Source organism: Crocodylus porosus, unplaced genomic scaffold, assembly GCF_001723895.1.
Source record: "Crocodylus porosus isolate Cpor-Errol unplaced genomic scaffold, CroPor_comp1, whole genome shotgun sequence".
NCBI lineage: Eukaryota > Metazoa > Chordata > Crocodylia > Crocodylidae > Crocodylus > Crocodylus porosus.
Genome location: NW_017728933.1, coordinates 3,489,572 through 3,515,612, shown reverse-complemented (window position 1 = coordinate 3,515,612; position 26,041 = coordinate 3,489,572). Strand labels below are relative to the sequence as shown.

At 43.2% G+C, this 26,041-nt stretch overlaps 1 protein-coding gene across 1 annotated transcript in view; it reads right to left on the bottom strand.

The window, feature by feature from the left end:
• Nucleotides 1–26,041, bottom strand: part of LOC109317353 (tetraspanin-15-like) — a 186,751-nt gene that overhangs the window by 54,305 nt on the left and 106,405 nt on the right. The window contains exon 5 of the mRNA XM_019545979.1: nt 10,380–10,493. Coding sequence (XP_019401524.1) covers nt 10,380–10,493 — 114 coding nt within the window. The remainder of the gene's footprint in view (nt 1–10,379; nt 10,494–26,041) is intronic.

Sequence of the window (26,041 nt, the reverse complement as noted above, 5' to 3'; positions counted from 1 at the left end):
GGGAAAGGTGAGTTTAACACCCCCCTCTTGGCCCCAGCCGGGGTTTGCTGGGGGTGGGGGGCAGTAAGCCAGCCAGTGAGGCCAGTGAGCCAGCCCTCCCTGCTCTAGCTCAGGACCAGAGGGGCAGGGGCTGAAAAGCATGCTGGGATGCTGGGGGACTCTGATTCATTTTAAACCTGGAAGGGGTCTGCGACAGAAGTTTCATAAACTGGTTTGACCTAAATCAGTTAAGTCTGATATTTCATTCAACCAAGTTTATCTTAGACGAGTTTCAGCCATTTTGAAACTAGCGTATGTGCACTGAAGTTCTGTTCTGCCACAGGTTAAAACCATTTTCTAGTCACTTAAATAATTTTATGTGCAACTTCTGTCCCTAGCCCAAGAGATAGACAGTCAAGGGAGGAGATGCTGGTATACCCACAGAAAGGAGTAACATGGAGGTTTTATCATTATTAGCTCATTTTTCTATATAATGATGAAATGACTCAAGATGCACTTGAGATAGATGGCTCTGGTGTAACATTGCAGCTGCCATATCTCTGTTCAAATATGTGAAAAATCTATTGTGGATTATTAGAACATTTTTCACTCTGGCACACAAATAATGTACTTCAGACAGGCAGGTTGTAAATGTTACTCAACAGACAGGCCACTTCCTTCCATCGCTGCGCTCTTTTAAAAGTAAACAGGGGCAAGCACACCCAACATATTGTTCACAAAAGCACCATCATCAATCTGATTTACAGTGATGCTTTTCCCACTTTCTGTAAGGGTGTGGAAAATGAGGAACATCACTGCAGCTGCTTTTTTTACATTCCACCCGAAGATTTTTCTTATGCTGGAAGGTGGCAGTGAAGTCTAATAACTATTGACAGAGCTCACATTAGATTTAATTATGTTCTTTGGCTCTGCTGTTTGACATGGGCCTGAGCAACTGTTATTAGGCCTGCTTCATGTCAGAGAGAAAGTGAAGTAACAACCCCAATGAATTCATTATGAGCCAGTTGCACATGGAAGCATAAGACGTTTGCTCTATGCAGAAAGGTTAGTGTACTGCTAGCTACAGCTACTGCAATGGCAAAATGGATGTTACGCAGGTTTGTTTACTTCCTATCCTCCGTTTCCTATTTGGTAAAATGGGGAAAAGATGTTCCTAATTCACTAGCACGAAGAACAATTCGGGGTGTTTGGCTATTTAAGCAATGACTTCATTGTTTTCATATGCAAGTGACAACATAAGAACAGCTGCCCCATAGTGTGAGCAAAGTAAGTGGACATACGCATGTCTCGATTTGCATGTTGAAATAATTTTACCTGATAGAAAAAGAAGCAGGCAGATCTCAGCCCAGGTGGCTTATTCCCACTCCAAACCTGCAATCCATTACCACATAAAGCTTCCATGGGCTTTAATGCTGATGTGGGGTTTACAAGTACTTCAGGATTTTGTATGCTGCAAAGGCCATACACATAATTTACCCCAGGTTCTCTCTCAAGCAAGCAGGCTGTGTGCAGCACATTATATTTGCCAAGACAAAGATCCCCTGACTGAGTGCTAAAAACGATATATGTCAGCAGCACCTCATTAAAATGAGACACAAGTTTTGTTCAAGCTATGCATCTTATTTTATGACTAACCACCAAGCATGCATTTTATAATATTAAAGAGTCTAGCTCCCTACTCACAAACCTATACAATACAAACTGCAGATGTCTGATGAAATTTTTGGGAATAAAAATATTCCAGATTCCATCCTCAGCTAAAGCACCCACTTCCCACTAACACATTTCAATGTGTTCGGATGATCTTCTGAAGTTCTTGTCTTATAAAATTCATTGCCACAGGAGGTGGGGGAGGCAGATGGCATAGCCAGGTTCCAAAAGAGACTGGATAAATTCATGGATGATAGATCTGTCAATGGCTATTGAACAGAATGGTTGGAGAAACATCTCCAACCCAATAATGGTGGATGCCAGGGGTGGCACTGAATAGGGAACAGACCACTGTAGAGATATCTGGTTCAATGCTCTTCCTCTATAGCATCCACTTCTGCCACTGCTGGAGACAGAATACTGGGCTAGATGGACTACTGGTCTGACCCAGTATGGCACTTCTTATGTTCACTTTCTTGTGAATACACAAGGGTAGGGCAAAACCGATTAGCCTATTACCATCATTTTTATGGTAGTCCCATTTTGGAGGCCCCAGTCATGGGCCACAGTTTTACTGTGCTGGCCACTGGAAAAACTGAACAAAAAATAGGAGCTCTAGTATTACAAGTACTTCAGTTACTTTTCTCTGCATGGATGCTACTACCTCTTATCTTTTAAGCAGAAAGGTTTTCCCTCACACTCTCTCTACCACACTTCTTTTTAGATTCACCAGGTAGTGCTAGCTCAGTGCTTCTCAACCTTTTTAGACTCAAGGAACTACTTCCACCAAAACCAGCAGCTCCAGCTTTCACTCTTTTTTAGGCCCACAGAAAAAATATAGAGCATTTGTTCTGTTACAAAGAACTCAACAAAGCCCAGAACAGCTCAGCATCTTTTTGACCCTATGGATTCCCATTTGAAATGTCTGGGTTTATCTTGTGACTCATGCATGGGCATTTGCACACATAACAATTCAAATATTTAATGGCACCCTTAAAAGAATCCCACCCTGGTAGAGAATTACTCTGCTAGTAAGTGGATCTTTTCATTGTCTCTCTCTAACTCCCCAGGCAACAGCCCAAGTTGAATAACTTAATGTTACAAAAAGCAACCATTAAAAAGCACGCTTCAGCTCCTGGTGGGATCTTTTAGTTTCTTCTTCACTTCCATTGCTTGAACAACATTTTGGTATGAGGGATTCTCAAGAGGTTTTCCTTTCTCTGCTTGCATAGTTTGGGCTTCTCAGCAGGGTAAATAAGCTTAAACTGAGCTCCATGCTGCCACAGCTATACTGCTACTGGTATGCTAGCAAGCCTCACACCTCTCTCTGTTGGTACTGCAGGGTGCAGAGTAGACATACCCTGATAAGAAGAAGGACTGAATCTCTCAAATGGCAATCTCAGACTGCAGGGAGTATCAATCTGTTTATCAATGTTACTCGACTCTTTTCAACTCTCACTCTATTGGCAATTAGAAAAGAAAACATGAATTTCTAATGCTGGTTTCAGTTGCAGGCAGAGGACATTAATCAACGAACTGATTGAAGACTGGCATTGTTTTTACCGCTTCTTCACATACCAGATTTTCATTCATAATTAATCAAGCACAAACCTGACTTTTGTTAAAAAAACATGAGGATCTATTTCAGGTCTGTTTTTCCTACGTGAATATCTTTTTGTGGGAATCACATATTGAAATGAATATTCAAGAAAATGTCCCAGGATAAAATATTGGGCTAATACTGTGGCTTGGCATAATATAAGACAAGACAACGTTATTTATGAACACGGAGCCTGGGGAGGGGTGTACCTTCATCTGAGACATTCAGCATTGGCCAGTGCAGCAATGAAATACCTAAACAGGTGAACCAACTGTCTGATCCAGCATAGCAATTCCCCAGTCTACTTTATTGCTGGTTGCCAGCACAGATATACCACATCAGTATTCAGAGCAGAGCAGAAGCTTTTGCAGTAAAGCAAAATTGGTTTGGAGTATGATTCAATTATGACATTTCTAGACCAGCAAAAGCTCTAGTTTGGATGTAGAAGAGCTGTGTTTACTGGTATGAGTGGCCTCTGTATCAATGCTGTGATCAAGAGGCACAATTTTAGCCCTGGTATACCAGCACTAACTTCACTCTAGCCAGCTTGGGTACACCTGGCATGGAAGTCAGCGTGGGCTAGCAGCCCCAATACGCATCAGGGTTTCTTTTGGATATATCTGGTGTGTCCCACCACACGTGCAGTACTGTTGGTACCAGTGCTAGCTAGATAAGGGCCAAGAGTGTCTGCAAGAATAGTTAGCGGCCCCAACCTAAGTATTTTCTTTTTATCCCCTGGGAATCCAGTTCCTCAGCATACATAGGCTGGTTTCACCTTCCAGCCCATACTGCTTGATTATCAGGGATGTCATCCACACAAAAGTACAGGCATTTTAATAGCACTGCACATCAAGCCACTGACATCTTATCTTCTCACCTCCCTGGATTTTTATTCCAAATAGCCCCCTCGGCCACAACTTATCAGGTTTCAGGAAGATTTTCAAAGCTCCCTATAGGAACCAGGCATCCAAATCCCCTTAAAACTGATAGGAACTGGGAGCTTACAGTCTTTAGTTGGCTCCGAGGAAATAAACCTCAACCTAAAACCCAGCTGCTGCTTGGTAGCAGAGGTTAACACTCTAGTATTGGCAATGGCTTTCATTCTTGTCTCAGTTCACCATGCAATCCAAGAGTCTATTCAAAATGAAATCCCAACATGCCAGCATATTCACTTAAAAAGCAACGAGACTCTCCCACAAGACCATCTTCCACACCTTTTATTCTTTTAAGTGCTGCTGGTAGCGAAGCATGAGGCCAAATCCCAATTATGACTAGCAGCAGTGGTGCCATACGCCGTCTTATCTGGAGAAGGTGTGAAGCAGCAAGCACTCTGGTTCACTGATTATTCAAATTATTTCTGAAACATTTGGCAAGTCCCTCCGCTGAAATGAATTTCCTCATCCTCACAGCACTGGCTCAACTACAGTAGAAGCTACTTTCCCCATCCCACTTAGAGTCAATCCATGCCCAGACTTGTTGAGTCAAAAAGTCAGCAGACTAGAGCATCTCGTGATTGATCAACACTTGCTCAAATTGGATTCCGTGCTGGAAATACTTTTATTTTTCTGAAAATATGATGGGCAGAACCAAGTGCTCTGGGCTGATTATATAGTGCAAGCTGCTGCCGGAGAGAATTTATAATCAAGTTCATCGCATTGGTTTTATTTTGGTTTGGGAATGGCCCAGTTCTTACGTGACCCATCATGAATACTAACTTGAGCAAGGAAACAGTCTCAGCCAAATGTAGCATCTTGTGACACTGGCAAGATAGTAGTGATAAGGTAAAGGCTGGCCTTGATGTTTCTCTCATGCAGATCAAACAGCTACCCAGAGTCCTGCCTGGATTCAGACCAATCACTTACAAATGAGAGGATCAACCTGCTATATATAGACAGCAAACTGAAAAACGAAGAATTTTCAGCTGAAGAAAATACAGAAAATCCTACCATTTTTCTAAATTCCCCATTGAAGAATATATATATTTAAAGCCACCATTTTATAAAAAACTCCAGATCTGTAAGATGTTACAGTTTGTTGAGAATGATTTTTTCCTGCAAGCACTTCTGATCAGTCAAACACCACTTTTAATCAAAGTTAATATGAGGGAAAAGGCTTCAGGCAGTCTATTTCTATATACCACAGTAATCTAATGCTCTTGTCCTGCCCTACCACATAGCATGTGGAGTCTTACTAAGATTTGTCTGGGCGACGAGAACACTTCAGTTATTACCTGGTAACTCAAACCACTAAAAATAATTTATCCCCATTTCTCTTTCACTTACAAGGTTCTGGCCATGAAAGAAAGTGGCTGGTGTATACACTCCATCATCACTTGTATAGGAATTGCTAGGTAAGCCACTCAGACAACAAGATTTTGCAGTTCTGGAAACGCAGCTCAATATTTCAGGCCTGATTTTCAAAACCATTGTGTACCCCTAACTTCATAATGAAGTGAGTAAGAACTGCTGGTATTGAGTAACTATAAAAAAAGACAGGCTTAGGTGTCTAGCTGGAGACCCAGAATTAGAGCTCACCTTTGACATGACTTCTCGTACTCACATGCCAACCCAGGGAGGGCAGCAGCAATTTCAAGTGGGTCACTTTTGGACAAGAATAAACAAGGAAGGGAGAGAGCTATCAATGTTAGGGCTGTTGCAAAAACTCACTCTCAGAACTCCTTTAATTTCAGAGAACAAATATGTCAGGCATGGGATGGAAGGGGAAGGGGTGGAAATCTAAGAAGCAGAACAAAGACAACCTTTATGAATTAACAAGCATAGGAAGCCTCCTGGGTAAAGAAACATGCACAACAAGAGAAGCCGTTAAGCCCTTCTAACAATTGAACCATGCATGCACAATATTTAGGGGTTGTTTAGAAAATGGAGAAAGCATTCCTTTAAAATAAAGATCTTAATTATGAATGATGCCACCGCTTGTGAAAAGAGGTGACTAAGCAGCTCACACAGGAGCTACAGGTGGTAGAGAGAAATAATGTAAATCCCTCACTTGCCTACCTCTACCAGCTCACCATAGTGCTAATATGAAGCCCTGTAAACTTTTGGACTCCGGGGTTCCCACATACTGCTCAACTCTGCATCTCAACTCTGATTCATGTCACTCCCTGCTGTACCAGTCCTGCCTTCCTTCATCACACTGCAGCAGACGAAATATAGGCTGGAGATTAGGAAGGACTTTCTATGAGGGCAGTTAAGCACTGCAAATGATGACTTAGAGAAAATGCAAAATCTTCATCACTGGAAGTTTTCAAGAGCAGGTTAGACAGACACTTGCTGGGATGGTTCAATCAGGGATGAGCCTGCCTTGAGCAGGGTGCCAGACTAGATGCCTGGCATGGGTCTCTTCCAGCCCTACTTTCCTCTCTGATCCTCTCTTTGCTAATTACTTCCATTCCAAGCTCTGGAACCTCCCAGTCCTTGGCTTGCCTTGAGCAAGGCTGCTTTAAATTAAACATATGAGCCATCTTGTTATCAAAAGCTGCTTAAGCTCCCGTATAACCACAGCCTAAGAGGGAACTAAATTCATGTTTCTATTTTTTTTCATCATACGGTCATCGAATATTATGCATCTTGACTCTCACAGTCTTCCTCAACCCCCACGTTTTGCACCTACCATTACCTATTTTAGAAATGATAAAAGTGACTAAAGGGCCTACCAAAAATACCCCTGACTTTCGGAAACTTGTATCCCTGGGGTACTTACCACTTTCTGAAAATCCCTCCCTACATGCTCCAGGTCACACACTGACTTTTGGAAGTGCTAAGCATCCCTAAGGGGACCATAGATACTTTTCATAGGAATTCATAGGAAAATGAGGGTTGGAAGGAGGTCATCTCGTCCAACCCCCTGCTCAAAGCAGGACCACCCCCAACTAGATCATCCCAGCCAAGTCTTTGTCCAGCCAGGTCTTAAAAACCTCCAAGTATGGAGGTTCCACCACCTCTCTGGGCAATTTGTGCCAGTGAGAAAAGTTTACTACTCTCTTAGTAAGAAAAGTTTTCCTTATATATAACTTTTAGTACATTGGAAGGCAGAGAACAATGTGAAGAGAATCCAGATGATACAACTTCTAGCTGGTAGCATTTAGATCCTTCTTCTTCTAGTCATCCCTTTCTCCTTTCATGTTTCCTATCAGATGAACCTACTAGGAGGCTAACTGATATTACTAATCTCATTATACAGGCTGTAGTCTATTTCTGTCTCTAAGTGCATTTTAGCACAGTCCCTGGTATTCATGTGTTAGTATTTTACTCACTAGAAAGGCTATTTTGCTAAAAAAGATTGACACCCAAGCAATTTCATAGCACTTAGCATATTCTCAGTGAAAAGGGACTTCATTAGAGTTAGCTGTTCCTTTCAGTTTACAATTCCTTTATGCATACATGCGGTAGTTTATGAAGGGCTGAGGTATAATCACTGTAACGCTATGTATTTAAACAGAACTACATATGTATCCTCAATAGTAGTTATATTTTGAGTAACTCACATGTTCATACCAGTTTATCACCAAGTTAAAGTCATGCGCCATGCAAGTACCACACAGGAAATGCTTCACTCACTACAGAAATGCAGCCCCCTCTGGGGTGGCCTGCGGCAGCTGTTCAGCTGCACATGGCAACACTGCACAACAGGTTAACACAGTAAGTTCCCTGCTATAATGTGCAACTCAAAGGAGCTGTTACCAAATGGATTTGGGAATAAAACTGTATGGAGGAAGTGTGAATTGTTTCAGAATGACAACCTCACTGGGATACACCAGTCTGGTAGGATTTACACAAAGAGAAGAGTAAACTTAATGAGAGCTCCAACCTGGTCCTTCGCAAATGGAGAGTAAACTCCCAAGGATAAGGGACTGCAGACCTCCAATTAATACAGGCTTCACTGATTTTCAAGTAAAGACTAATGACATTACTGAGTGCCTCTTTTAAGGACTCTTAGCATGGTCAGTGCTCTCTTGGATATTATAGAAGACTTCCTCACTAGCCTGATGTGGTGTCTCCTTAAATGCATAAGACTCCTTGTGCCTTATTCTATATGTAACGTATGTGCCTATGCTCCTAGAACTTCAGTAGATGCTACAGTAAAGAACGCAGCCAAAAAAGGCCTGGGAACATTAACTGCTTAGGAGCAATGTGTGAGCTCATCCCAGGTACAAGCTTTCCTTGGTCAAGCTTGAATTGTAATACCCGAGACACTAGATGTCTAGCGTTTCATTGATTTGTTAGGGAAGTTTGAATATTTAAACACACCAGTATTTTTAGCGCATCATTCCCTACCTCCGTTTCTTTCTTGGCTTAATCAGTCCCTCCAGGTGGCACTTGGGCCTTGTAGAGATCCTGAGTTGGGTAGTGGCTGGCACATACATGGCGAGCTTACACTGTACAAAGATGACACAAAGTCATGGCACGTTCGGGCCATCTGTACTGCTTGTGTGGGGCAACCCTGAGTGTGGAGGAGACCAGGAGAGAACTCCCAGGAGAGAGATGGAGCAGACAATGGTGGTCAGAGAGATGCTTGGCAGTCAAAATTCAGACTAATTGCCACTCAAGCAATAGCACATCCATTTCCCCTTCTACTCAATGGAGACAAGTCTCATTACCAGTGTAGGGTTGATTTTTGTACAGCACTTAAGGGATCCTTGCAAAAGAGGCACTAGAGAGAATGGCAAGAGCTTCCTAGCCAGCTGCAGCCTGGGCAGGGTTACATCAGGCTGTTTGAGAGAAGCTCAGCAGACGTGTAATACTAAATGACACAAAACACTTGCACATGCAGCTCCACATACACACATCATCTCAGCAGCTGATGCACAACATTAGGTTGTGTTCACCAGGACATATTGGGCCTGGAATCAAGATCAACATAAGGGAACGGCAGAGACGCATCAGCCTCCTGGGGGTATAGTCACTGCCATAGCACTGATTGCAGCATTGCAGTTGAAAGTTTCCTGCTCTTATTGCTGCCTAGAATAGCTCCTTGGGACTTCAATTTAGGCAGCTCTGATAGCTACCTTTAAAAATTACTACCACTACAACTCCTCCAGCCACCATGACCCACCTATTATTGTCAGTACCACAGAAATCCTCCTCCTACCGCCCTGCCATCCCAGTCTTCTCTTTGACACGATGCCTTAGCCTGTGAAAGGGCAAACAGGCATGGCCTACCATGTTTAATCTGTTATAAAAGTGTCTGAAAGGTTCTCTTTTTTCAGCCTTTTTTTCACATTCTAGAAACATTCAGTCTGCTATCCCCAGATTTTGGCTCAGGTCTTAGAGTAATTTTCCCTGTTTTAACCTTCTGCTGAAATAGCAGGAGGGGTCCAATGCTGAACAAAAACTAGTTTTCAGCAGTCTGAGCTAAAAATTACTTCTCTTCTTATTTAAGTAGGTTCTGCTGGTGTTGTAATGCTACCCATTCTCCAGTCTTACCCATAAACCCACAAGAATGAAGAGAAACAATACCAACATGGACAGCAAACTGACACCATTTTGAGAGGGCAGGTAGCAGCTTAGGTCACATGCGTGCTTCATAAAATAGAAAAGGGGACATAAACCCCGTCTGATTCCCTCTCCCCACCCTAGATATCATATGGCAAACTGATCTGCTTGGAACACAGAAAAATGCCTTTGTTGAGGTGTTGGGAAGCGAGCATTATAGCATGTATGCAGGCAACACTCGATAACCTGGGGTTAAAATATTACTTTGGGATATAGAAAAGCCAGGTTCAAGTGTTTGTTCTGCTTCACTTGGAGTGATCTGGGATAAAAGACTCTGCTTTGAATCACGCAGAGTAGGTACTTGAAACTGTGTATGTGTGCACATCTCCCTCGCACACTCTTTTGTTTCATAAATCCATTCCAGAAGTCACTTAAAGTTACAATGTGGAACAAAAAGCTTCCAAATCTCAAAGGTTTTCTTGCAAAACATGACAGATGAATAGATATCAGCAGGGTCCTTCAGAGGGTAGGAGATGCAGTGCAGAAGGTTGTAGTATCAACCAGACTGTGAGAAGGGACAGAGGAAGCAGGTGCTACATGCTCCTAGCAAGTTATGTGACTGTTTTGTACAATACTCTAATTTCTCATATTAATCATTTTGCCTTTCGCACCTTTACCTTTCTGATGCAGCAAGTGTATGGAACCCCACACGCCAGAGGCCCACTGTTGTTGCACGAATGGTACTGATTGACGTTCCAGTCTCTGTATTCATCGCCTCCACAGCAGGAGAACTGTAGAAGCAAAGAGAGAATTATCAAGTGACAAACGTGTATTTATGGTATACGCAGGAATTTTGCAAAATGAACCAAAAAAAGGGCTAAGGCTGCCGGACACAAATAAACACTGTGGTTCTCCTTAGCTCTCAGACCAAGTAGCACAGCCTTGCTTAACATCATTGTACATGGATCTCCCCAAGTCATGGCTTGAACAAAGCAACTGTGGACTGCTGACAACAGTCACAGGAATCAGGTGCAGCTTTTTTTTTTCTTGGTTTGGGCAGCACAAAATTTCAAAGGATGGCAGGTTGTTAGTTGTTCATTTGGTCTGAAAATTAAATGTAGCATTTGCTTTTGTAAACCAAAGCAACTTTCTGGATGGCCTGCCCTGGGGATGTGGTAGTATGTGGTAGATTCAAGGCAGTGTTGACATGCCTGGAGAACTAACACAGAACAATAGGGCGGTGAGTAACTTCTCTAATGATACACATTTTCAACCCCTGTGCGTGCGCGCGCACACACACACGCACACACACACACACACACATCTAATCCTGATGGGTAGGTCCTGGATTTCAACAGCTCATTTATGGAACAGATGTAAGAGCCATAAAACACAAATCAACAGGAGGAGTCGTCACTTTGTTATGAACAATCAGAAACTTGCAGCTTGTTCAGGGCAGAGCAGAGACTTTAAAAGTACCTGCACTTGTGGGTTTTCCTACCTGTTTCTGCACGCTACAGGAGCAAATGTGCTTTTTGGTAAACCTCAGCACACAACTGTCAAAAACTAGCTGGCGGTACCCTAGCTCCTATTTAGAGATTACTTGCAGCAGGCTCCCAGGCACTGCACAGGCACTGAGATTTGCCAAATACCTCCTGCTCACTTCTTTTTTTCTTTTCTTTTTGTAAACAAAAGGGCAATCCTATCTTTGACCATTTGAAACTGAAAGGGTCAGGGGCCATCCCCCCAATAATCAGAATTGCTATCCTGGTAAATCCCATAGGCCACAGAAAAGAACCCTTTGAGAGTAGATCCACACCGCAGAATGGAGGTATGATTATAGCATGTGCTACTGTAATCCAGCTGCCATGGGTAACAAGACCAGTTCTAGCATTTAGAGGGTCTACCACAGGCCAGCAACTAGTGTTTACACTACCATTTTCTCACTGCTACTTTTGAGAGGCCTGTGGCCAGGCACAGGAGTATGCCAATGCAGATATAATTTTCTGCACAGATCCACGCAACCTGTCATATCGCAAGTGAAGATGAGCATGCATGGTAGAAGGGAGACCTTTCCTCCAATAAAGGAAATCAAGTGCTAGTGACCCATTGTCCCTGCCTGGGGCTTGGAAGTGAGATTGTGCAGGATAATTAAGTGAAACAAAGCTCGCAATATGATTATGAGCCATTTTGTTCACATTGCTTTTAAAAAATAAATTAATTCTAAAAACAAATTATTGTGACACAGGCAATGAGAAGGAATTTAGTGCTGGTTAAAGGGACACATCTGAGAATCCCAAGAGCAGCACCAGAGCAGGTTCGCCACACATTCATCAATGTGCTTCCTTTCTAAATTACAAAGACCTTCTCTTTCCCGCAACAACTGATCAGCTTCCATGAGCCATGCAAAGCTTGCCTTGTAGGGACTAGGACCAGTTTTAGAAATGGGTTTCGTGCTATGGACTCCTGTTTTCCCAGATCCTGCTGGCAACAAAAACTGAACAGCGTTGTCCAAAAGAAAAGAGTGCAGAAATGAGCGCCAAGGTATGTGCAGTGCTATTTAGGCTGGTAATCAACTTCTGGCCAATTTAGCCCATAAGCCGCAGACAGCAGCAGATCAGGCAGCTGGAGGCCGACATAGCAAAGAACAAATATTGGAGCATTGTTTGAAGCACATCTGGGATACAAACAGCAGCATTGATGCCCCTTTTGCGAACAGCACAGGAGATGTGCACAGCAAGCCAAGTTTCTGTGCTATGGACCCAGTCCTTCAGCCAGTCATTTATTCTTAATTGGAGTGGACAAATCATAAGGAATGAATGAGACCAGGAGACACGGCTTATCCTCAACCACCCAGTTCCTGGATACGCTGTGAATGACTGTGGCCTGCTTAATCCAGATATCTTGCCTTCTTGGCTGCTCCCTGAGAACATTGCCTCCAGGGCCTCTGCATTAGTTGGTGTTAGATCTGCCTCTGAGATCAGTATACTCTACACATTTTGCAATCCACAAGGCAGCATGGTACCAAGCTCTTCTACTTCCGAGACTGCACAATTGTTACTAATTCACACAGAACATTAGAAAGAACCGTACACAGCACCTGACTGCTGTTTTCCCTATAAAAGTCTTTGTCCATTTACATTCATTTGTTAATTCACCTGCTGTTTCCCAGAGTGGAGTCTTTTTCAGCAGGTTGTTCACTCATTTTCTAGTGTTAATGAGGCTTTCTTGGAGTGCAGAGTTGTAAGAGAAGCTTATTATTAAACTGCCTTATGTCTCATTTCAGCTCAGCTGAACTCTGTGCAGGGACTGGGAAATGTGGGGGGAGCTTGTAACACCTGCACACTCCCTGGATACTAGACCTTGAAGCTTTTCAGGTGAAAGTGCAGCCCCCCTTCAAGGTACATCACAACAGCTCAAAGTAGTGGCTCCTCACAGTGTGTTCCCACCAACTTTCCAGCAAGCTGCAAAGGGACAAGGCAAAGGCTGTTTCACAGACCCTGTATCACAGGGATTCCCAAGGGACCGGTGCTCTGAACTTTACTACACCAGGACAGAATGGCTACAGAAGAGGCCAGAACAGCGCTAACATGTCCCCAATATGCACCTCCATTCACCTCATCCCCACCCTCTTCCCAGGAGAACTCCCCCCCCCAGCCCCCCCACCTCATTTCCTCATACAAACAGAACAATCATGGCCCTGGAAAGATCAGACTCATTTATCTCTCACTCAGGTTGATTTAATTATAGGTGACAGATCTGTCCTTTTCCTTAAGATTGCAGAGAAGATGTTCGCTTTATTGTCTTTAATGAATGCATTTCTCCGCTCTATCTGACACTCCGGCTGGCTAATGCCATTCCACAAAATGCTAATCGGACTCTGCTCTCTAATGGGAATTTCTCTTCCCCTGTCAAACTCATTTAGAGATCAAATGTTACCGTTACAAAAGAAGAGGCTTCATTTTTTAAAACCCACACAATAAAGAAGTTTCACGAACTTCATTTTCTGTTCTCTGCCAAACAAAGCTGCGCTTATTATGCACCAAACCAAAAGATTATGAAACAAACCCATTTCTTTATCTTTTTACCTTTAAAGATGTTTCTGTTTGCTGCTGAGGACAGGGGTCAGAGCAGCAGTCCTGAACTATCCTTAAAAACATAGCTCAAAACAGCAAGACATTATCCCTTTCCTCTCCTACCTAACCAACATTTTCCTAAAAGACTGTTCAAACAAACAATGGCTGTGTACAGAAGTTGCTTTTTTTCTGCCATTTAAAGTGCTTTATTGCCATGACTTAACAGAAGTGCATGGCTTTACAGCACTTTAACAATGGGTGCAACACTTCAAATTAACACTTGTTAAATGAGGTATTAAATTTGAAGTGCTGTATTTTACAGCACTTTGGGCACAGACAGAAATGACATTTGTTTTGTGACTGACCCCTTGAAATCACTCTAAAGCACCGCTCAAACAGAAAAGCACAGATGCAGAGCCCTCTGATCCTGTGATAAATTAACCCTCATTGCATGAGGGTTCAAATGAAGCTGCTGTTAAGTGGAGTGACTTAATTAATATCTGTCTGATCCGGCTGCAGCACAGTGTGCTGTAACTGCTATCTCTGGATGGGCAGGGGAGAAGGCAGGGGGGGAGGTCCCTTCTGGACTTTTCTCAGCCCCGCTGGAGCAAGGGGAAGGCCAGTGGATTGGAGCTCCTCACTTTGCGGGGGGCTTCAATCTACCCCCCTGCCCCTGTAGTGGTGTTGAGAAAACCCCAGAAGACCTCCCTCCCCTGCCTTCTGCCATTCCCATCCAGAGACAGCAGTGGAGTTGGGAGGGCAGGGGTGGAGCCGGGGGAAGACACAGCCTCTCTCTCTGGATTGTCTCCAAATTGGAGCCAATCCTCCACCCTCCCAATCCAACAGCTAATGTCTGTTGGATTGGGAAGGATCAGTCTAACTCGTGACACTTTCTATGAGTTGCCATGAGTTAGACCCAGGAGTTGCATTTCTGTCTGCACCCTTCAGCAAGCTACAGTGCATTAAATAACTTCTGCACACTGGTCCAATTTCTGGTGATTCTGTAGTAACCCATGGGCTTTGTGAGCTTGGTTAGTGCTCTCTGACACCACCAGGAGTAGCCCAGGAGCAGTAGCCAAACCTGCAAAAGCCAGAAACCCACCGTGCTCCCACCAGCCAACTCAGAAATCCTACAGCAGTTCAGAATGTCTGTGACAGTACGGGTGCCTGTTCGAAATCTCTGGGTTTACCTTGCAAAAGTATTTCCACACCTAACATTATTATGTTGTGCAGCACCCTTAAAAGGATATTGCATCACTCTAGTCGAGAATCTGCTCTGGTAGCTTACCATAAAGCACAACCATTCATAGCTCTACATAATTTAAGTGGGACCCAGTCTCTCACCCCAATAACGCCAGTGAGAGGAGGAAATCAAGCCCTCTGCCTTCCTTCATGTTTACTATTTCACACATCTGAAATGCTCATAAAAGTCGCACTGTGAATACAGACTCAATTCACACTAACATCTATTTGAATCAAAAAGATTATACATGGGGCCCAAGTCACATCCTCAGTTCCAAATGTTGCCACACTTAGGAACAATGCGTCAACCCAGAAGGTCAGGTTTCTCTCATTTACTTTTATAAAAACCTCACATTCTGCAATTTCACTGGACAGGATGCATTAGCTATTTAAGTAGCCCGTGCCATCTGAAACATCAATTTGCTGTTCTGTTTGCCTCACATTTTTCACCTCCACGACAAGAGAGAAAACGAAAACCCAAACTACGCCTTACAACTAATTAACTGTGAAATTTTAAGGCACATGTAAGAACATGGTCTGCCACACAACCGGTGTGCGCACTGGAGACTCCCATCCATAATACGTGACACAGAGGCACATGTTGATGACAGAAGAAATGGCTAAAAGTCCATGTCTTGTGGTGCCACAGACAATATTACGTATCAACAAGCAGGAGGTCTGGATTCAAGTTCTCACCAGATCCCTCATTCTCCAAAGCAAAAGGAGTTGTTTCAGGCTCAGTCATTTTTCCAGCGTGCCTCAACCCCAAACACCTCAACTTGTAGCTCAGGTCCCTCAACAACCGTAATAAGGTGGCAGCAGATCTACAATCCTGGTGGAAAACTAGTGTTAAATCCCTCACTGAAACTGTTCTCTTTTAGCTAATTTGAGAGTCCCCACCAAGCCACCTCTGACAAAACAACACACCTCTCTGGTTTCATAGTCCTAGGGCCAAAAACTGGCCCAGATTTCCAGGGCTGCTGAGCCAGAGAGGTTGTGTAACCTGGTCTTACATACTCATAATGATCAGGCTGCCTGGACTCAAAGAGGAGCTTGTGACAATTCAGGCTGGGATTCTCAGAGGAATTTTTAAGAATCAGATGCCCAAATGGAGAAATGAAATGAAACAGCACTGGAGTTTTGATTAGAATTAAGTTCTCTGCTTGAAACACAAACCGAGCAAGTTATTGTGCGTCAAACCCAGCATTGTTTACAAGCAGCTTACTGTGAGAGATGCAAGCATTTATGTTTATTTAGGAAAAAAAATCAGAAATAAGACATGATGGGCAAGCAGATTTTTGCACCAATCCCCAGTATATTTCCCAGGAGAACAGGCTGAGGGAACTGCATCCGCATCTTTAAGATGCTTAGCACGTGGGAACATTCGACAAGCAGCAGCCTCCCCAGAGGGGTTTCAGCAGGTCAGCGACAATGATCAACTGCGGCTCAGACCTGGGGACACGTACCCTCTGCAAGCAACAACACTCCTCTTTGCGGGCAAAGAAACCTCAGCTCTTAAAAGCAAGTGACAGCATATTGCTCTTGTTCCCACTCCACAGCTTCTGCCTATTCCTAATGTGTTTGCAGGCTGCTAACACGTTCTCTTACCCTGCAAATTTGTGCTTTGTTTTCCTTTTGCACAACAAAGTAATTATTTAAATTGGATTCACATTAATCCCACTTCCCTTCCAAGAGCTACTCGCTCCTTCCTTTCCTGAAGCACACGTAGGTTGTGATTACAGGTGCAATGCTCTCACTGGAATCCAAGCATTCCCCGCCTTCAGGGACCTGCAATGCAAGCACACATCTACCTGCTAACAGAGGCAGCCGCGTACATTTTAGAACTCGGATTTAATTTTAGCTTGGGTTTAAAACAACTTCTTGAGAAAGTCTGCAAACCAAACTAATCCAGCATTCTCCCGCTGCTCAGTTCCCTGTAATTAGCCATGTGGAGATTTCCTATTGCTGCTACAGCTGGATCCAGAAAGGTACAAACCGATACCTACCCAATCCCACGCTTGCAGGTAAGTGACCGTGGTGGCCACAAGAAGCCAGTCAATACTAAATAATGCTTCAAGCTGTCCAGTGTTTACTCCTCTGGGTCTTTCAGGGCATCCTGTGTGCTCTACAGGCATCCCGTAAAATCCTGCGGGCAGGGTCAGGGGTGTAGGTTGTAGCCGTGTTGGTCTAAGGACACAGGCAGACAAGGTTCTTCGGGCAAATCCAATATCTTTTATTAGACCAACCCAAAGATTTGGAAAAATTCTGGTTTGCAAGCTTTCTGGTACAAATACCCTTCCTCGGGTTTATTGGAGGGGCCTGCATTTTGAAGCACAGGCAGCACCAAGGATGTTGAACTGGACTAGAAGGAGATTTTGGACCATGCTTCTTAGCTTTCTTTGCCCTCTCCCAAACTTTCTGCCTCTGAACCACTCCCCTCCTTTCTGTCCTGCTGCTGGAGAGAATCCTGCACACCAAACAACTACTGGCTATCTCCTCTCTATCATGCTCAGCACTTCCTAATGCAAATAAATCATGGAAGGGGCTGAAAGTGAGGCAGTTCAGTGTTTCCCTGTTCAAGTGAGTTTGAAAACAAGGGATGGAGAAGACCAAAGTTCCAATGATCAGCCACATAAAATAGAGGTGATAGGATCAAGGATTTGGCAAAATCTCAAAAAAAGCTTTGTGGAATCAAGCCTCTCTGCCTGATGTTTGCCTAACATGGTGGCTCCAAGAACCTTTATGCAAGGTATATTTTCCTTTCTGTACCATTTGGCATGGATTCCTTAATCAAGGCACTCACGGTCTTATCCAAAATCCTGATCATGTCCTTGGAGGATGACGTTTCCTTTGGAAGTTACAGGTACATTCACAGTTACTTTTATGCCTGCACTTACTTTTCACACAACACCACAGACTTGAATTTGGGTTTTTAGATGTGAGAAAAGGCTAAACGATGGTTTTCATGTCCTCTTCCCCATTGCAATTTGAAGGAAACCAGCAGAAGTCTGGCTTGAAGGTCTCATTATCAAAAGCAATACCTGCTGAAGGCACATGAGGTACTGTACATAGACATCAGAGGGTGACATTACAATCCCCTGTTCCAGATGTGCTATTAATGTGTGTTCATTAAGCCAGAAACACATGCTCAAAAGAAACATGGACTAATGAGCAAGGTGCGTGAAAGAAACCTTTCATCTTTTGTGAAGAAAGTATGTGTTTACAAGCAAAATGATTCTATATCAGCAAGCAGTAGACTTCAGTCGCGATTTTCCTTGGTTTAGCAAAGGAATGGAAAAGGAACATTGTGCAAGTGAAACATAATATTCTGAGCTAGTGGTTTATTGGCTTGAATGGTCCTATTTCGTTTAATGAATTGTTTTCTCAGAAAAAATGCATTCTTAATTGAGAGGAGGAAATGGCTTTGGGGTGAGGGGCTTAAGACTTTCAATCCAATCTGGGCTTCAGAATTACTGAAACACTTCTGAAAACTCCTGCCCTAAAGGAGAAATCAAAGGTTTGATTCCAGTTCGTGTCCCTGAGAGATGTACTACATGACCATATGGGAAGAGAGAGCATTCTCTCAGCCTCTGTTTGCCCTCCGAAAACAACAAGTATATTAATATCTACTTCTCAGGGGAACTAGAAGATGCAGGATGATTCAACAGCCATAAGATGCACTGTTAACTTAAACATTTTATTTCACACCAGTTTAGATAAACCAGTGCAAATGTGTGTACACGTTTTGATTTGGCTTAGTTGATTTCTGTTAGAAGCATATTTAAGTGCATACACATATATTACAATTTCTCATTTGGTTTAATAAAAGGTATCATTTCTGAACCAACAGTTCTAGATTTTTGCATTTCTTTTTTGTCTCAGACCAATGCAGCTACCAAATACACCCCTACACACATTAGACACATTTGATTCAAATGCAATTAAACTGCCCTAACTGATGCAAGTATGCACAGAAAATATTTTAATAGATGACTGTAAATTGCTTTGAGATAACTCACTAGAAGTGTGTTGGATTGAACAGTATTTTTGCTCCACAAATGCAATGTCAGAAGATCAATAACATATGAGTTTCAAGGCAAAAATTACACATGCTGACTCTTAACTTTGAGGCATTAGCAGAGAGTTTTCACCCTTCAAAAATGAATCAGGCTGTTGATTCATGGGATGAAATCCATTTGAAGAGTTGTATACAAGTCATTATGAGGCCCATACTATCACAGTTCCAGCCATTATTTTATATAGTTGTCAGGGAAACTAATCAGGATGATTCACTGACACCTAACCAATCGCCTTGGATTATAACTTGTGTTATTTATTGCCTTTAAAATGTATAAAGAGCAATTTTATTATTTCCTCCATTAAAGAAAACAAGAAAGTTCAAAATAGAAGAATGACTTACAATACACACCACCCTTCGACAACATCATTAAAAGTTGGTATTATTCCAAGCTGCATAATACATAATTTACTGCAAAAAGGAACTGATTCTTTGCACTTTTTCCTCCCAGTGATGCCCACCTGATTTTCCACTAAGGCAGAACAATTTTGGTTCAAGTAATGGAATCAGGTTTCATCATTTAGCAATATTCTGATCTCCATGGCATGGTTACTCTATTCTCTGTGCCTTTATTTCTGCACTGTGAATGGAACAAGCATAACAATACTGACCTTGAACACAAGCTAACCACATTATTTGTAAAGCACTATAAGGTGAAAGGGGCTGGATAAACACGGAGTGATATACTACAGTTGACTTTTAATAAAATTAAAAGTAAAATTGCAAGCCTTTAGTGTTTTAAAAGCTTGTCAAGAATGTTTTGCTATGTCCACTGAATGCTGTGGCATAGTCTGACATTAAAGATATAGCAAATTCCTTCTCCTTCCCTAACTGTTCCACTTTTAAGCTTAGAATGAACAAGTCTTGGATCAGGTACTCCTATTCCATTGAAGATGCAGGTAATGGGACTGTCTGATCCCACAGAGAGTCTCTCAGGTAATCCTCCAGCTGTGGTGATGTCCTAAGAGTTTACACATGCAATGAATGTATCCCTCCATAGATTTGTTCTGCATCAGTTGCTAGCTTGCACAGCATGCCCAGGTAGTTGCAAGAGATGAACTATCACTATCATAAAGAAGGAAGCAGCTTTTTTGGAAAAAAAGAAACAAAAACATTTCTTGAGAATTCAACATGTCAGGAGACGGCCAAGTTCTTCATGGTGATCTACAGGAATGGGGTAGCCAATTCCCTTCAAACTTTCAAGGGATGCAGGTCTCCATTTGCTTCTAGATCCCTTTTGAACATGCTAGCCAAATGGAGCAGAAGTCTACAGAAATAGATTATGGTTTTAAAAGAAACCTTTTCAAACTCTTAAAGAACAAACTCCAAAATCCAAGGATTTTTAAGCATCACAGAATATTCATAGCACCCCTACACCACTCTTGCATTTTATCAGAGAATCTGACTATCCTGCAGAGAGACTGTAATGGCGTATTACATTCCATGAGAGAAAACCTTTATAAGAATGTAAGGAGGCCAACTCTCCCAAATTCTGATTGGCGAATGCAGTCAAAATACAAAAGAATGGGTGCATTCTTCACAGCCAAGACAGAACTGCCTTGTGATACAAGAGTCTGGTATTCTCTGAATACTCTGTGTGGCAGGGCACTACTTGTGCCTGCCACTTTAAGGGCCTGAGCCAAGCAGCCAGCAGGTGCCTGATTAAGGCAGCCATTTTAGATTCTGGGCTGCCTATATAAGCAGAACATTTTGCTGCTGGTAGGTCAGGCAACAACATTGCCTGGCTGTGAGGCTTCATGGAACCCCCTGGAGGTAAGGGAGGAGCTGTAGAGTATGGTTTAGGAGGCTCCTGGGCATGACCTAAAACTGCACCCTGCTGGGAGTGGGTGACTTGGTGGGGCTCCCCACCTAGCTACAGTGCTAGGTTCCTCACTTGCCTTTGGGCATGCCCCCCACCCGACTCACCTGCCACACCTTGTTATTAATTACCTAATGATTTTAATTAGGTGGGAGGCTGCCCATTTACTGCCCTGATGCCAGGGGGTGCTATCTGCAGCTCTGTACCTACCTACACTGCAGCCTATGCCTCACAGATGGCATTCAGATGTTACAGTGCTGCCAGCCTACAGCTGGAGCAAGCTTAGGCCATGCTGTCAGGCCTCAGTCACATGCAGATTCATACCACCCGCCTCACTCCAGCCTCACACACCCCACCCTCTCTCACAGGGTCTCTTTCATTCATCACCAACTTATGCTGCCTTGCTCCCTCTTGGAGCGGGCCCCCTTTGGCCATAGGCTTAGCTAGTCCATTCCTTGAGTGGCAGATGTACCATCTGTTAGGCCTCTCCTGCGACCCTCACCAGGGTAGTGGCCAGCCAATTACCCGACCTGGTCTAAGCTTACTCTGGCCCCTTCCAGAGGCAACATTATGTGTATATAAACATACTGGGCCTTCGGCCCTCTGGTTCTTCTCCCCCTTCTCTTGGGGCTACTCATCTCTGCCCCCTCACATGGGGCCATGGGGCTTTCATCCCCATGAGCTCAGGTGGCCGTAGCCGTACCTGCCTTACTCGGGTGTTACCAACTCACCCAAAGGTGAGGGCTGGGGTTAATGCACCCCTACTTGTCTTGCACTGGGGTGGTAACTGGCCTGGCATTTCCTGGGGGCTCCTGCACCACTGAGAGCCCCACCAGGCCACCCACTCCTGGCAGGGTGCAGTTTTAGGTCATGCACAGGACCAGGAGCCTCTTGAGCACCCCCTACAGCTCCTCCCTTACCTCCAGAGGGTTCCATGAAGCGTCACAGCCAGGCAATGTTGCCTGGTCTACCAGCAGCAAAATGCCCTGCTTATATAGGCAGCCCTGGATCTAAAATGGCTGCCGTAATCAGGCACCTGCTGGCTGCTTGGCTCAGGCCCTTAAAGTGGCAGGCACAAACAGTGCCCTGCCATGCTCTGGTTTCTCTTCATTGCATATAAATTTTTCTCCTTTGATACAGGAGTCCAAAAATGCAAGGATTACTGTGCCTGGAGTTCAGACCAGGGACAGCTCCTGAGCTGCTATCTGCATCTTGAATTTCTTACGCAACCATCTTTCTGTCTGATGACACCAGATATACAGTAATGGTTGAATAGGGGGCCTTTCAGAGACGTATACAGATGCATATAAACTGGTCTTAGATGTCAAGACTAATGCAGATGCTATAGGCCTTCCAAGCAGTGCCTGGAAATCTAAGCTGCCTAAAATGCTCCTGGAGTGGAGTCTTAAAAAGAAGACACCAGGGAAGCAGGCAGGTTGCTGAGGAGAGAAAGAGAAAGCCAGAGTAGCCAGGAATGCAGGGAACTCTTATGGGTACACCTTAAAAGGTGCAGTTTTGTATACAGATTTTAAAATGCTCCTTCAAACTATGCAGCAATAGTGTTCTGGAATTTGAGCACATGCTATTATGCTACCTGAAATTTTCTATCTCCTATCAAGGCAGAAATGTTAATATCATGAAACCAGTCTCTCTCTGAACCATGGCATCTATAGACTAAAGTTTGAGGTGCTACTGGCAGGCAAGATATATATTTGCATTGCATTAATACACAGTTACTGTATGTATTTCATGTAGGCAGGTCACCAGTTCTAACTGACCTAAAATGATCTCTCCCATCTAAAAAAACAACAGTAGAGGGAAGTGAAAGATATCCATTGGATGGCTCTCTGCTGCATTGCAAGAAAACAGTTTTTAGGAAATGATTAAAGAAAATCTTAAAGGCCTTTTCTTCTTTCAGCTTTAACTATACATGGGCTCATCAACAGGAAAAAAAATCCTAACGGAATAGCAGAAAGCATACTTTACTGAGTATAAGAAAGTGGCCTAATTCACATACTACAGTTTCAGCTACAGACAGCAATTTAAGGTAGCTAGAATGACACACTAACCCAACCTAGTACATGGCACTGCTGTAAAGTAGTAAAATCATAAAAGGAGATCAAGCTCAAGGTAGAGGAGCAGAGAATAAAGAATAGAACTGGAAGTTTCATAAGTGAAGATTTTGAGGGATGGAGTTGTCACGCTCTCCTAGATGCAACAGAATGAACCCAAAAAACAAGAGCACATGGTCAGCAGGCATGATGAAGAATGGGGAGAAAAGACCCAAGAGCCCCAGAAAAATGCCGGAGCAGTGTTGACACCTTGGTTTACTGGGGCTTGCTTTGTTCTTGGAGTGGTGGAATGAAGAAAACCAAGTCAAACCTGGTCAAGAAAGGCAGCTAATCAAGTCAGATTAAGGTACTAGTTTCCTGCATCTCCTGACTGGATCAATGAAGATGTGTCTTAGATTCAGGGCTTGATCTTCAGAATGAGCACAGACCTCTGCTAAGGCTCGGCTATGCTACAGCAACAGCCTTTTATTAGCACTGGACTGTCCAAGGCTGGACTCCAATTCAAGTGGAGGAAATAAAACATTAGACAAAGGGTTCTATTCCTAAGTCTGACAAAGGCATGGAAAGTGCATTGCACTTGGCGCATAAGAATCCCTTTCATCCATGGGCCAGAACACATATTTCAAATATTAATCTTCACACATCTATCTATCCACATCCTTCAACTGCCATCGAGCACTCCATAGGATACAAAAAAGACCCCGCTTTTCCTGGATAATTCTTTGCTTGTCCTGTAAATTGTTAAGGCCCATACGATTTCCATCTCCACATATTGTTTGATGGACAAAATCTTTTTGTTGACCCTCCGTACATACCATCCAGTTGCCCAATGGCATACATGCTGTGCAGATGCTTTGGTTTCATTCTTAATGAACTCAAGTGGAGGTTCATGCTTAAACTCTCAACACAGCTTCAAGTTGTATGGGAAAGAAGATTGGAAAAAAGGTCTGCTGGCCAATCTCAGCTGTCCTTTAAATTAAAGTTATTTCATACCTAGCATTTCCCCAAGGCAAATCCTTAAAAGACCTTCAGACATTTATCCCTCTGGCAGTTTTGCAGATCTCACCTACATATTTTCAAGGGAAAACAATGCTGGGGTTGAGGATTTCTGGGCAGGCTTTAAAAAAACAGATTTATTGATCAGATCTCATTTGAACTCATGAATGCAGCTGCCACCTTGATGCTGTCAAGGACATGAATGAATTATCCCACAACAGCTGAGTGATGAGTTAGGGCAGGAGTCATGTTTCAGACGGGAAATTTATACAAGGAAGGGGTAGTGGCCTGATTTTCCAGGGCTGCTCAAAACCTGCTCAAATGAGGCAAGCTTTTGACTGTTAAGCTCTAGATACCTTTAAAAGGAAAGCATCAAAAAAGAAAAGAAGATATGAAAAGCAACAGGAGAAACACAGGAAGATGGGAATTATTAATTACATCTCATCTGACTTGCTATGGGAAAGAAAAATCTGAAGACAGTATTATTATTATTTCTGATACTACTCCAGAATGGAGATCCCACAGCCTATCACCAGAAATACTAGCTTCATGCAATAAGGGAGACAAAATCTAACAGAAATAAACTTACTTGGGAAGATGCTGTTCAAAAGCAACACCCACCCAAAATTATACAAATAAGTTGCTGTATTAGAAAGGCACAGAGGTAACTGTAGGAATCTGAGCTGTCTGAAGTCTGCCCTACCCTTCTGCCTGTATAGGAAAGGCAATACAATGTCTTAATAATGTCTTAAATTAGATTTGCAGAGGGATGGAGAACAAAGCCCTGAGGTACATGGGGAAGAGGGGGACCTGGAGGAAGCAGAAGCAGGAGAGGGCAACAGGGGAGGCCTCATTTTTCCTGAGAAAGTAGGGCAATAGGCTAGTCACCTCAGGTACATGAATGCATGGAGCCTGGGAAAAAAGCAGGCTTGTTTGCAATTGGAAGTTGTCGCGCAGTCCTGGCACTATTACGTGACTGGAATAACAGAGACGTGGTGGGAGCTCGCATGACTGGAGCACAGTCATGGATGGGTACAAACTGCTCAGGAAGGACAGGAAGGGGAGAAGAGGAGGAGGAATGGTGCTGGATGTAAAAGAGCTCTATGATTGCTCAGAGCTCCAGTATGAAACTGGAGATACCCCTGTTAAAAGTCTCTGGGTTCGGGTCAGAGGTGACAGCAACAAGAGTGATGCCATGGCACATATCTGCTATCGACCACCAGACCAGGAGGATGAGGTATATGAGGCCGCCTTCAGAGAAGTAGCAGAAGTTTCCTGGTCACAAGCCCTGGTTCTCATGGGGGACTTCAATCACCCTGACATCTGCTGGGAGGGAAATTAATATCAAGGGTCTCAACCAATAAAATGCATCAAAATAAAAGTTAGATGGGATAATATAATTTACAACATGTAAATTTACATACTGTTAAAAACAATCAAGTGATTCCCTAACGGTAGGTGTTGAGCTTACATTGTATGTTTGTTTCTCTCCCAGACACCTATGGAAGGGTACTGTGATGCCCAAAAACTTGCCCATATCTATCCCAACCATGCAGTTGGTCCAATAAAAGATATCAATGACAAGAATTCTTGCCCCTCACGTGATTCCTTAATGCAGTTCTTTAACGGAAAATGAACCTTTTATTTAGTCTTATAAATGCCAAGGACAAAAGTAATGATCAAAGTTCAGGGTTCTACAATATTAATATACATAAGCCTAATTGAAAATTAACAAAGTACCTTAGGCTACAACCACTGCCTACAATGCAATAGAAAAAATGCACATGGAGCGAGGAAGGCCTTGATTTTGTGAAGAAGAAAATACTGTTTAAAATGGGGGAAAGGAAGACAGCTGTTCAATCAAGCAACATCCAAGCTGAAATTGGGTAACTCAAGCAGCGTTCAGAAAGGCTCCAATACAGGGAGGTATTTATGCAGTGCAAATTAGTTTGCACAGGAGAGAGCTCTCACTGGGATGATCAAAGCCACACCTATCAATAAGTTCTAAATGCTAGCAAATTTAGAAACAGAAAAACAAAGCCTGGAGTTTCTCAAT